The 14294-nt window shown below is 47.4% G+C and overlaps 1 protein-coding gene across 10 annotated transcripts in view; it reads left to right on the top strand.

Annotated features, from left to right (window-relative positions):
- Nucleotides 1-14294, top strand: part of WIZ (WIZ zinc finger) — an 869393-nt gene that overhangs the window by 600048 nt on the left and 255051 nt on the right. For all 10 annotated transcript variants that reach the window (XM_085654347.1, XM_085654345.1, XM_085654350.1 and 7 more), the window contains one exon: nucleotides 12382-12528. In XM_085654347.1, the coding sequence (XP_085510473.1) occupies nucleotides 12382-12528 (147 nt within the window). The remainder of the gene's footprint in view (nucleotides 1-12381; nucleotides 12529-14294) is intronic.

Raw genomic sequence — 14294 nt, 5'->3', positions numbered from 1 at the left:
CCTGTGTTTTCTCCCAGGGCTTGGTTCCGTACGCTGGATAGCTTCATCACCAAGTTCCTATGGGGGAAAAGTAGGTCCCGATTGGTGGTCAGTACCTGCAGGATCCCTTCATTTGACTGGGGTTTGGGAATGACTCCCCTCTACCTCTACTATCTGGCCACCCGACTCCTGTCCATACATGGTTTAATGGGGGGTGGTCTGACCCGGCCTACAGGCTTGAGCTGGGGGATCTAGGCCTGGACAGGCTACACTGCTTTCTCTAAGGGACCCCGATTCCATCCCGTCTTCCGGAGGTGACACGTTTCTGTGATACTGGCCTGGCGAGCCGCACTGCGGCACACCGGCTGGACACACACAATGACCCGCTGTACGCTCTTGTGGCGCGGGACCTGGCTCAGGGAGGTGTCCGGGCTTCGAGACCTGGGACCGCATAGGCATTTCCCAGCTGGGGGATGTTTTGGGGGGGGGGGGGGGGGGATCACATACGCTCCTTTGAAGATCTCCAGGCCCGATACTTGCGGCATCCCTCAATTCTTTCGCTACCTCCAGCTGCGACATGCCCTCCACTCACACCTAACGACGGGCAAACGATTGCCTGACCATAGCCCACCTGAAGCACAGATTATGTTCGTGGACCTGGGGAAGGGTGACATTTCCCGTATTTATCGTACATTGGTTAATAACACCCCGACTTCCTTGGACAGACTGCGGGCGCAATGCGAGGTCTGGGTAGGCCCCTTGGAGGAAGAGGACTGGCGAGATTTATGGCCCCTAGATTGGTCACTGCCTCTGCTCCGCTGCGCTTGGTGCAACTCTACTATCTGCATGCCACGTATCTCACCCCTGTTCGTCTTCACTGCGCGGGGCTTAGCCCGTCCTCAGCCTGTACCAGGTGTGGCCATGATCCTGCAGACTTCCTGCACATGGTGTGGACCTGTCACCTCCTAGCGGGATATTGGGAGGGCATCGAGGTCGAGCTTTCGGAGGTTCTGGGGTGGGAGGTCCCCCACGATCCTAAGCACACGATCCTGGGCATCACAGACGGGCTGGATGGGTCGCGAAATGACAAACTGTTCTTTAATACGAACATGGCGGTTGCTAAGAGACGTTGCAGCTTTGTGGAAGTGCCTGGATCCCCCCACCGTGGGACGTTGGCAGAGTGGGGTGGACTGGTGTGCCACACAGGAGGAAATTATGTACGCAGCATGCGGCTGCCCCAAGAGATATCGTAGAATTCGGGGGAAGTGGTTGGGGGGGGGGGGGGGTGGTCTAATCAGGAGGGACCTGGTTGGCTTCATAGTTTCTTTGGCTCATTGTCATCTGTATGCTGGAGGTGGAGATTCTGTGACTGTAATTCCCGATCGTTGAACTATAATGTGATATGGCTGGTGCATTCCTTTTATAAAATGAATAAATGTGTTTATAAATAAAATAAACTAAGGCAAGTCAGGGGTCATGTGTATCCTGTTTGTGGTTAGATTTGTATTATGTATGGTGCAAACGTTTAGTCTGTTAAATCAAACAGTTTTTTGTACCGCAGACATGCTGAACTCTCATATTTGAAGTTGCTCTCACATGTGATAATGAAGAAAAAGGCGCCTCAGTGAATTAAAGTATTTGCCTGGGATCACATAATTTGATACTAGTTTATGGTTCAAGATTACTACAATTAGGTAGAATAGATTTAAGTCCCTAGACCTGCAAGTCTTGGAACATCTTAATGATTTTTCGAGGACTGTCTTTGCCACCACCAGTCCCACCCAGAGAAGTGTTATTTTGTATCTGTCACCATCAATATCGTGTGATGTCTAACAATGTGAATTTGGTGTTTGTGGGTAGTGACTACACCCGGACCATGCCCAAACAGACCAAAATTGCTGTCCAGAAAATCGTGAGACACTGGCAGTTTCAAACCCTGTGGAGGAAATCTCTCTGATAGACTGCATTGCAAGCCCATCCGCCATAGCTCGGACAAGTAAAGTGCGCAATGTATGGATGGATATTTAAATCGTGTGAGGTGGAATTGGGCGGCTATGGCTGCATTCTGGTAGGGAGGGGGGCTTTTTCCAGTTGTCATCTGCTTGAGCTCCCACGTCCAGGAGGCAGTCGGGGAAGGAATCTAGAGTGTGTATAACCAATGATTTATATAATCTAGACAATTTATCGTATTGAGTACCTAGGCCTCTCTAAGTGGCTGAACTTCAGGAACCCTGTAGGTTTGAATTGTAGGGCATGTCTGATTTGCAAGTAGGGATACAATTGACATTTATGGACCTTCTGCTCCATTTGTAGTCTCAAAGACTTAATAGTCGTACCCACCATGATGTCCCCAACAGTGAAGGGATTCCGATGAGGTCCCACTCTAAATCCTTCCAGAGCTGACTCCTGTGGGAGCTGGCGTCCAGTCAAAAGCAGGGTCCACCTGTAAGGCGCATGCTCCATCTCTGTGCGCACATCTAATACCAGATATGGTGGTTATCCGGGTCGGGCGTCATGGGGGCAGAGCCTCAGTGGAGTTAATGCGAGATCAGGATCCCCTGCCAGGCCCATGTTTTTAAGACGTAGGATGGGTGGTCCCTGTGCAACCATTCGTGGAGTACTACCAGGTGTGCAGTCTTGTAATGGGAAAGGAGATATTGCATAGCCGAGTTCCCTTCAAAGGTAGGCTTGTGGCACTTAAGCAGTGCAATTCTGGGCTGCCGACAGATCTAGAGGATGCATTGCTGGGTTTCATTAAGGCATGTAAGAAACACTTGGATAGTTTTGTGACTGGTGTGGTAAGGGGGGGTGCGCGACCATCTTGTAGATGGGAGACAAGCCCATAAGCGAAAGTGGGTGTGTAGGCCAAAAGTCAAAATCAGTATGACAATGCATGGTTCTAGGTTCTCTTCCTATGCCCAGCTGTTAAGTGATATACCCTCAAGGTATCAAACACACTCTGGGCACACTGAAGACTGGTGCCAAAGACTACAATTGTCTGGCTCCTAACTTGGTATAGTGTGGATTTGGTAATGTTGATGTGTAAACTGCAGCAACCAAAGTGCATGTGGGTCAGACATGGATGGGTCAAATAGGAAGATTAGTACATCATCAGCGTACAAGACCATCTCATCCAATGATCCCGGTACCACTAAGTCCCGCAGAGCATCCACATGTATCCACTTCGCAAGAAGTTCAGTTGCCAGCACAAAGAGTAGTGGGGCAAGCAGACACCCTTGTTGCGTGCCCAGGCGTATGAGAAATGCCTGGGAGAGTGAGCCTCTAGCAGGGACTAGTAAGCCTCCAACAAGGACTATGGCCATGAGGTTATTATAGAGGAGTTTGACCGAGCTGATTAAATTTGAGCTAATGTTCATGTTGGTGAGAAGGGCAAAGAGAGAGGATCATTCCATAGAGTCTTAACTCTTTTCTATAATCAACTAGGAGTAGAGCTTTATCGCCAAGTATCCGGTCTCCCATGGCATTTTGTACCCCTCGAAGTCATCATGTTGCCTGATTTGGTCTGTGGACCAGGAAACTCATGACCTTTGGTGAGGACCTTTGCCCAATAGGGAGATGGGGCGCTAGGAAGATGAGTGTGTTGATGGCTGCCCAGGTTTGGGGATTACCACTAAGTTATTGGGAGGGCAGGCGGCCTTCTTTAAGCGCCTCTTGGAACGTGTCCTATCATTCAGCTGGGTCCATTACATCTTAAGAAATTCTACAGAGAACCTGTATGGACCCAGAGTTTCCTCGCCTGGTTTAGAGCTAGGGATTCCCCAAGTTCACACCAGGTTAGCCTATCCTCAAGGAATTTCTCTCTTCAAGTGTTAGGCGTGTGGTTGGCAGATCGTGGATAAAGGACACCATATCTGAGTCAGAGGGCCCGATCATGTTAGAGTAGAGCTTAGTATAATATGACGCGAGCCCTGTTATCTGCGGTGCATTGATGTCCGTCCACCCCACCCCCTTCCGTCACCCACCAGCCTGTAGGCAATTGGTGTGCCATCATAGGTGAGTATAGGCAGTGGAGGATTCTGTTAGATTTGTTCCTCCAGTGATGGATGCAGCTTTGTATCGCCTGCCTCAACTCGTCTGATTAGAGTTTGGGTATATTTGATGTTTCTCAGGACGTACTACTCTGGAGCCTCTGCATATCGTCATTCTAGTTCCAGCAGTTGAGCTTCCGAATCTCCCTTTTGTTGTGTCACTTAGTCCTGGTTTGATAACTTATGATGACCCCTCTGTGTGGCCTTGAATGCCTCCCATAGTGACCCCACGAGTTAACTGTACCTTCATTGTGTTATGTTTCAAGCTATTTCTCCCCGAAAGTGCTTCCTTCCACCATGGGACTTTGAAGAGCCACAAATGGACTCTTCACCCCATGCCTGTCTGCCATGGGCCCACTGCACTGTAAGCTCAATTGGAGAGCGGTCAGACAGGCCCCTGGCAAGTATTTTCCTGTCTAGCTGCTGTGGGACCTCAGAAAAAGGGAGGATAAAGTAATCCAGAGGGGTAGAACACTTCAAAGCTCCAGAGCAATACGTGTAGCCCTGCATGCCATGGTGAAAGAAGCGCCATGCATCTGTCAATTCCATATTGTAGGAAAGTGCCCCTTTTTGCATGGTTACCCCTAACTTTTTGCCACATACCGGATGCCAACTGTGTGTGTGCTAGGATCCTGATAACCAGGCCCCAGCACCAGTGTTCTTTCCCCAAACTGTACCTTGTACACACAATTGGCACAACTCTGGACTACATGTAATTCCCTTGAAAAAGGTACCCCGGTTACCAAGTGCCTTGTGACCAGAGAGCCTCTGAGGGCTCCAGAATGTATTGTGCCACCCTCAGACCCCTCACCATAACACTCCCACCCTCTCATGGCAGGCTGCGTGTTTTGATGCAGACCAAACTGAAGTGTCGACATGGCACAATCCCCGTTTGCCATGCCCCCAAAAACTGCCTGTGGCATGGGTAATTCACCCCTCTAGCAGGCCTTACAGCTCTAAAACGCAGGGTGTACCATAACCAGTTGAGGGCATAGCTGCATGAACAATATGCCCTTTCAGTGTCTCTGCCATTCACATACACTGTAAGTGCAGTGAAGCCATTTTGAGCATATGGGCTTGGAGTTTGTCACCATAAACTCCACAGCTCTATGATGGCTTTATTGAAGTCTGGGAAGTTTGGTATCAAATGAAAAATGCACCAAGAGTGCATCTTGGAGAGGCCCCCTGAAAAACGACCAACCCTGGTGTGGTTCCTGAGTGGCTCCCAGCCATCTGGCTCCACCAAACTGGTTTCTAGACCGGCCTCCGCACTTGGAGTCTAGAAACAAAGCACATCCTGGGCAGAGGTGTCATGCCTCCTCCCTCCAGGATGGGCAGGGTCCTCGAAGAGGGAGCTTCAAAGGCCTGCCACCTTTAACTACCCCCAGCCGTTTGCTGCTATCAGCAAGTGGCTCCCACCGGTTCTGACCCCAATTTTGGGCACGAGAACGAGTGGGAAAATCTAGCCAAGAAGAGATGTGCCCACCTTTGCTAACCCCATCCCTCAGGTGATAATAATGACATTTGTAAAGCGCAACAAATAAATAATTAATAATAAAGATGGGGAGGCGAAGTGAAGGCCACCTTTCAGTCCCCACCATCATGGAGATGGGGGTACCCCCTCAATGAGGAAGAGGCCTATGCCTCCCTCCCACAGGAGGGTGGCCTACTAGGGGGTGTAGACACCCCAGGTAAGGGATCCATCCCATTGGTCCCAACTCGCACACCCCTGTAACGCCTCTAAATCTAGTATTTTGGGGCAGGCCTGTACCTTGCCTCTTCATATTCGACGTGAAATTGACCGAAGAGCCGTGCTGCAGAAGAGGATGACAACTGCTTTGGCCCCAGCCCTTGCGGCCTGTCTCCTCCTCTGAAACCCTGCAAACAGAACCCAGCGTGCCATGCAGCCAGCAGCCTCTAAGAACCCTGGGGACATGCCCCGCCTTCCTAAAGAACTCTGGTCTCCCATGGACACCGGTTTTGTGCCAACACAAACCCAAGCTAGGACTCCAGATCTAGCCGGATCTGTAAGTCCTCACCACTCTGCACCTGAATCCCACGCCAGGGTTGAGTGGCCCAAAAACCCCAGTGAGGTCCACCCGGCGATCCTGACCTGTGTTCCAGCGTTGGACTACCTCCACCGACCTTTTCCACGTCACCTACAGCCTAATCCTGAAGGGTCCCCCCCAGCGCAACCGGAACCGCACGCTGCTGCACGCCGCATACTGCTGCACTCCACACACTGCTTTTATGCGAGTTTATGCTACTGACATTGTAAATGACAATGCCAATAGCTCAAACTCTTATAAACGCGAGACCTATTGCATTGCAAATGCTTGTTTAGGTCTCGGCTGGCGTAGGCTGCGCAGACATGCGCAGTCTCGCTGGCGAGATTTAGTGTTAACAGGTATTTTTCTGTAAGGGGCATTAAGCGAAAAGAAAACTTCATGGGAGCGCTTGTTACATGTTGCTGCGGTACTGAACCCAGTACCAGTTGTCAATTCGGATATCACATTGTGGGGCTTTCAGTCAACTCTCTTCATTCATTGATCTGTTGGCGTGTCATTCACATCTGCCTACATCCATCACAGAACACAGCATTGGACAATGAAGGCATTTTTCTCCCTGAAGTTGAGCATCAGTCCGTGATGCGCACGAACGGGTGTTGCTGAGACACGTTCACGACACTGCGAGTCCGGGGGGGGCTTCAGGGGGCGCATGAGGGGTGCAGCTGTGCTTACAGCCCAGTCTGAAGGAGGAGGGGCCGCTCGACAGCCCGTCAACAGGAGTTCAAATCACAGCCAAAGATTTGGGGGCCGGGGTGTCTCTAAGAGGACTGACAGACCTGTTAACGGGGCGTCACCAACTCAATCAAGGGGTGACCCAAAGCATCACTAGAGCCGAGCGCGTCAGAAACAACCGAACCAGCCGCAGCCTCGAAGAGATCGCTTAGAGATTTGGGGGGGGGGGGGGTAGCTTCAGAGGAGAACAATGCGAGTCATGACAAGTAACCCCCCTCCCCTGGTAGTACACTGGTCTTTCCCAATGCTTCTTTCTAAGGGACACCTGGCGCAGAGGACAGTACAGGGTGAGCATGAGTTACCTCAGTAGTAGATTTGTCTTTGCCAGTGCTTGTTTTTGCTCTCCAGTCTCTATGGCACAAGAGCTGAGCTAGAGCAGAGTTGGAGCCTTGCTCGGTTCCTACCTCTGCATGACGTGTACTTTCCTCTATTATCTCTATGCGCTCTGTGCCGTTGGTGGTGTACCACTGCAGGCCTTTTGTCCGCCCACGTAGCCCATGCGTTGCCCTACAGGGCAGTGCCTTGTCCCGACTCAGCTGTGTGTCTAGCCCTATGAGGGCGGAAGGGCCGGGGTGTGCAGCGTTTTAGCTGTGGACCAGCGGGATTCTGTAGAGGCAGAGCGGGCACTGGAATTATGCAACCGGGGAATGCCAAATTATGCGGCAGGGTTAACTAAATGTTGTTGCAAGAAAAGTCACATTTTGCGGTGTAAATCAGCAAATTATGGAGCAGACGTATTATTTGGCTAATGCAGCAAATTCATAATTTTGGTGAAGACGCTGCGGCCGCAGAATCCAAGTGACCCTGATTAGATGACGGCAGTAGTGCAGGTAAACCATTCCAATGTCCGCAGTGAAGCCTGCTGTTACTGTGTTAGTGGACATGTGGTGTATATGGCATGATGTAGTTGTGGTTTACCTCTGCTGGGGTGGTCGTTTTGGTGCCTTTTGGGTGTACGGCGTGTTTGAGAAGGGGTGTGCTCCTGAATGTTTTTTTTTTTTTTACCCGGACTCCGACGAAGCTGTCAGATAGTCAGTCAGTCAGTTAGTTATGGCTGGTGTTAAACGCTTTCACTCAATATGGCGAGGTTCCTGTCGGCTGGCTCCTTCCTTTGGAGCCCCACGCCTCGCCCTCGACTGCTGCTGAGAGCTGTCAAAACTGCTCTTTTAAAAAGAAAAAAGAAAACAAAAAAAACCTGATTTTGATTAATATGGAGAAGGGGGACATAGCATAACTGATAATAAAACTGATAAATGACATCTGAATTACGTGTAGCAGTAATTTATTACATAAAATATCTTTTATTTGACATACTATTAGTTGCTGGAAGCATCACTCACCCTGACGAGTTGAAGCCACAGCGGCAAGGCCGGGATCTCCGGCGGCTGACAGGGCCGCCACGTGAAATATACCGATCCCGCGCTCCGAGAGAAGGATCCGACTTTAAATACTTAAGTAATTAATTTGGGTTTATATATTATTTTTTTCCCTACCTTTCTCACCCCCTTAATTAAGATCGATCTCCTGATAGTTAGCGGTCTGCGCAGGATATGCTGACAGCTGATGGTTCTGCCTATGCGTGGGTGCCGGTCCTTTCCTCCCACTTCTTGGCTCTCTGCATCTTTTTCCTCTTACTCCTTGGCCTCCTGCTTCCTTTCTTTTACTTCATCACCTTGGTGCTTCCTTTCGTCTCACTCCTCGTCTCTGCTTCCTTTCCTATCACTACTGTCTCTCTGCTTCCTTTCCTGTCACTCCTCACCTGATTCCTTTCCTGTCACTCCTCGCCTGATTCCTTTCCTGTCACTCCTCGCCTGATTCCTTTCCTGTCACTCCTTGGCTCTCTGCTTCTTTTTCCTCTCACTCTTTGGCCCCCTGGTTCCTTTCTTGTACTCCCTCGCTGCTTCTTTCTTCTACTCTCTCACCTCTCTGCTTCTTTTCTTCTCACTCCTCGACTTTCTCCTTCCTTTCTTCTACTCCCTCGCCTGCTTCCTTTCGTCAACTCCCTCACCTGCTTCCTTTCTTCCCCCTCCTCTCCTCTCGGTTTCCTTTCCTCTCACACCTCAACTCTCTGCTTCTTTTTCCTCTAACACCCCGGCCTTCTGCTTTCTTCTAACCCTCTGCCTCTCCACTGCTTTTCTTTGAACCCCTTGGCCCTCTGTTCCTTTTTTCTGACCCTCTGCTCTCTGCTGAGGGTCAGCAAGAGAAAAAAAGCGAATCAGAATTGCAGTGGTGCTTCTAGGAGTGAGTCATAGCACAATAAATTGAGCGAAAGGAAACACACGCTAAGAGTCGGGACACCTTTATCCAGAGCAAGGCCCTCCGGTTTGGGAAAACCCATTGCCAGTTTTCCATACTCCATAGTGGGAGTGCATGTTGTGGGCAGAGCACAAGCCCTAAAACAAGCATTGGCATAGCCAATAGGTCTCGCCTTTGGGACCTTATACGTGTTTAGCCATGCAACAGTTGATGATGTTGCACCAGATGTTCAAACTTCGACAAAGACGAGACCGGTTGCATTTTTAATGCTTGTCTTTTTAAGTGTTCAACCTGTCTTGTACTACAACAAAGTACCTTGGTGTCTTAAAATGAGTTAACCTGCTTACCGATGTACTGCAATGCCTAAACTGTTACTAGTTTGTTTTGCCCTAAGGTAGAAAACTAACTATAAAGCAATCCAGTAATTACAAGTAGTCTTAAAGGTGTACAACCCATTTTCTCTACTGCAAAGTAACTTGTATGCTTCTACCAAACCAATACGCACTGTATCTTGAAACGTATTATTGCATTGAAAGTATTACTTACCTCCTACTAAGTAACTCTTGGTTCAAGTAATAAAAATAAAGCTTTTTACAAACAATTGTTCTGAATTCATTCTTTGAGTTTGACATTTCTTGCTGGAGTGTGTACAACAAATGCTTAACTATCCTCTGATAAGCTCGACTGCTCAAACACTACTACAAAAGAGGGTAAGGTATTATCTACTTTAGCCTCTGCTATACCTCTGGGGATCAACTGGACTCAGTGCACACTATACCTTACTTTGGTATACAGAGCAGCTTCCTACACATGTAGGAAAGTGGACAAGCGTGTCGTGCAGTTTGGAGTTGTGGAACCCAGAACCGTTGACTTATCCAGGACAGGGTCGTTGGCTCTATTGAGGTCGCGCGCGCCCCCCCAGACCTAGTCTTCGGAGGAATTATACAGCAACCTGGGAACGGGACATGTACGCTTAAGAAGGAGACCTGTCTGCCATAAAGTTGACCTGAAACTGCTATGTATCTACCACGCTTATGTCTCCTGACATGCATGTGTTGAAAGAGGTTGGTACAGCGGAGCAGCCATGAGAGCCCCTGGTTAAGCCAGCATGAAAGACCTGGGAGGATCCTGACTGGGCCAGAAAGGGACATTTATTCCCTGCCAGGTTATTCTCTTGCTGCAAGAGCACATCGGGGTTAGACTGTCAAGCTGCTTTAAGAACAGCCCCTTGCTTCATTTTGTCCAGGAGCCTATTCTAGGTCCGGAGCTGGCCCTGAGGGAAGTTCCCAGAGTCGTCTGGGGAGGGGTGGGCTTGGTTACTGGTGGACGTACCATGTCTTATTTGATGAGCTGTCTGTACTGTCGAGTGGTGAAAATACATTGAATTGTGTGTAAATCCCCCTCCAAATACCTCAAGAACCTGAAGTAACTGTGGCGAATAATAGTAGGACCACTGCTAACTGGTTGTTTAAACTCTGAACTCATCCATACCATTCAACTCCTGAACATAGTTCCCTTGAAAACAACTGAACATCCATAAAAAGAACAAAACAATACGGATGGATGGGTTTTAATTAAAATCAAGCTCTCTAATTGGTGAGAAAAACCAAAAAATTCTAAACCTGAGGATAAAAGCAATTAAAATACAATGATAGTCTTCGAGAGATGTCCTTGTGCTGGACATTGAGGCCGAACTGGTGAAGGAGATGACTCTTTCCAGTGGTGAGTCTAAAAATAGCCCTCCGGCTTTACGGTTAGCAGTGCTCGGTAGGCCTGGGCGAAAAATCCTGTACCGCTTGCGGAATTTGGGTAATTTTGCATTTCGCAGAGAACTTGGAATTGCCAAAAATTCTGAGGCTTCACGGAATTTTATGCTTGTTCGCGCTTTCAAAATGCGTGTTTGCGAGATATCTTCCCCCCGAGCACACAAACCGCTTTTGCAAACAGGAAAAAAGCATTGTGAACGGGCGGAACAAGCAATTCCGCGTGTTCGCGGAACTCTGCGTGTTCCCAGAGATTTTTTACCGTTTCGCGCAGCTTTGCGTAGCGCGGCTATGCAATTTCTGGCCTCCCCTAATACTCGGACAGAAGAAACTATATTAAGGAGAGACCTAAAGCCCAGTGTGGGTGGCCAGTAATGTGTAGGAGATCTAGCACCCAGAATATAATGTTTTTTTCCCCATCAAAAACGTGACGCTGCGAATCCCACACATGGTAACCCTCTCCTCTGTTCTTTAATGCTTGGATATTGGAAACTACTATATTTACTATGGAATGATTGACTAGGTCGCTTTAGGGAGAGCAGTTCCATTTTCTGTAAACACTACTGAAGACAGTTTGTTTTTCCTGTTCACCTTTCTTGATATAACATCTAATCCGCCTTTATTGAGCAATCCGTATAGTTTGGTTGCAACAGTTAGGATCATGTTGTCCAACCACAGGAAAAGAACTGTCTCACTCATGAGAATTTGGGAGATGCCTCCCACAGAGACTACAGTCCTCATATCCACCACCTTGGCATGCCAAGTTTTGTAAAGTCGGCAGTGTTTGACTGGGTGCTTTGGGTTGGTGATTTTGGCAACAGTGGTGTACACACTCTAATTTACCACGCCTGTTTTGCGTGTTTGTTAGTAGGGATTGAAACATTCAGTGGTAACGTGGCCACAGATTACGTTTTGATTTTTATCAGTAACTCAATTCGTGGTATCATTTGTATAATGCAATGTTTATAGCAAATACAGAATATCACAGTTCCATTTTGCTTCTTATGGTAAGACAGCATCCTCTGTGTTCTGTTACCCACATCAAAAGCTGGTGCTAATGCTGTACAAATAAATGAGCAAAAGTGTTTGGTAATGTTAGGAATATTGGTCCCTATTTTATTTGTGCAATCTGTTAGGGTTGCCGAGCTATAATGTTACCCCATATAGTTGTGTCTCCGGATGTAAAAGAAAACCAGATTCTTAAGGATTGAAATGAACAAGGAAAGCTTCCAGCCGGGTGAAAATAGTTGCTGTTATTTGCTGTCAGGATCTGTAGTGTGATTGTTTTGCATTATTCTCACCATATGCGTTTGAAGGTGATAGGGGTTGTCAATTGGGTAATCACAGTAAATGAGAAAGGGTTTGTTCATCTTGGGTTTTATAATTGAAATGAGCCTTTCAATAGTGGTCTAGTCTCAGTTTAACATGTCACGAAAAGTGATTAATTGTTCTGTTTAACAGCAAAGGGACTAGTTGATAATCAGTCTATGAACTTTCTGTACGTTTCTTGATTCTGAGTTTATGTTCTATTAGTTGTGGTTTCCGAAGAAGAAGAGATGGTAGCCATGGATTTGGACACTCCACCTAGCCAGCCTCCTTTGGAACAGAATCCAGGCCAAACTGGAAGTAGAATGTCTCCAGATCCTCTTGGCAGCAAGCAAGATTTACAGGACTCCAAATGTAAGTTACTGTGCCGAGTAGGGAATGTGTGTGTGTGTATATATGTTTATACATATATATCCACATTTCGACATGAAATTGATTTTTAGGTTCCTTGTAACTTTGGTGCCATTTGACACATTTTCATAAAACATTTGCAGAAATCCTCATCCACTGCAGCTGCTTAATGGGAAGTTTCGGTGTGATCCCAAAAATAGTTTCCCCCATGCAGTTTTCCATAGCTTAAATTAGGCACAGCTGCAAAATAGCTGAACTGAATTGCACCAAATTTGGCAGAAATTAGATTACACACAGTTTTTAGGTCGAGCATCCGAGACCTCTAGACTTTAGTATATACTTATATGTGTATGTACTCTGTGGGCTCTGGAGATCAGCTCTAGGACTTGTCTGCTTCCGCTTAAGGACTTTTCTTTTCTATTCAACTGCCTCCATTTAACTGTCTTGATAGAAAACGACCAGCAGGGGTCAGTAAAATATCAGAATCACTTTAGCATTCTCTAGATTCCAGTCCATAGAAATTGTCTTCCGTGAGCACCAGTAGACAATATTTGTTTCAAATCTTGCATTGTCAGTGATATGACCACCGAAGGCCCTGATTTTATATTAAAAACAGAGCTTTGGACTATACTATTTCCTGATGAAAGGCAAGATTTCTCTCTGTGTTCCCATACCTTGCGTGTCACGCAGTTTGGTGCTTACTTTCCCTCCCTGTTAAAGAACAGTAGATGTTTCAGGACCCAGGCTAATGTGCTGCATAGCTAAATACATATAAGGTCCCAAAGGCGAGACCGATTGCATTGCAAATGCTTGTTTTATTTGTTGTAGTTTGTTTAAATTTGCAGGTCCAAATATCAACAAAGATGTTGCAGCAGCAATTTCCGGGCTCAAGAAGTCAGCACTCTGTCCTGCAAAAAGAACATAAACATATAGAGAGGCAGGGTAGGGATACCCTGTCCCCCCTTCTCGGCTTGACAGGTAGAGAGGCGATTCCTAGAAGGATCCCTCCCGCCCTGGGGCCAAAACCATTTTTTTAAAACATATCTGTAGTGCCTGTTTCAAATATAAGGCCCTTTCCCAAGCCAGCCCCTTATTGCTCGGGACACAGCTTTTCGTCCTTGCCCTGGAGAGTGTAGGCAGGCAATATGAACTATTTCCCTGCCTCCATATTACATAGCTCAACATCTGTCATCAGTGATGTTGTCGATGCTTTCATCTGAGGTGATATCATTTATGACAACATTGTGCTATAGTTACTTCAGGGCTAAAGTTATAGTTACATCAGTTAGTTATAACTAACTTTCAGGTTTTTTAACGTTTAAAATGTTCTGGTGATGACCTAAACTACAAAGTTGAGAACTGAGTGGTTTGGTAATACCCCATAAACCATGAGAAAATAATGTAGGGCCTTATTACCGATTACCTGTTAGGTCTCGCCTAGGTAGCGCTTGCGCGGTCTCTACGAGACATGCTGTATTCAGGATATGGGATTTAAAAGCTCCGCCTATTTTCAAGGACTGCCCCTGTTGCATGTGGTGTTACTCAGAGCTTGTGAGCACTATTTCTTTAAGTTAGAGCACTGGAGAACAGTGCTCGTGGTTTACCAAGCTTTGTTGTAAACGGCTGTAAATCTTGCTCTTATCTTGTCCCATTTGCTATGCATGCAAAGACACAGGTCTGTGTTTTTTCCCGCTTGTGCTCAGTGCCATTAATGCTTCCCCAGTCCTTATGTTAAACTGATTTAATAGGTCTGTGAAGCCCCGGTGCTT

This window comes from Triturus cristatus, chromosome 4_1 (assembly GCF_964204655.1).
Source record: "Triturus cristatus chromosome 4_1, aTriCri1.1, whole genome shotgun sequence".
Lineage (NCBI taxonomy): Eukaryota > Metazoa > Chordata > Amphibia > Caudata > Salamandridae > Triturus > Triturus cristatus.
Note: the sequence above shows the minus strand (reverse complement) of the source record. Positions and strands in the feature narration are given on the sequence as shown.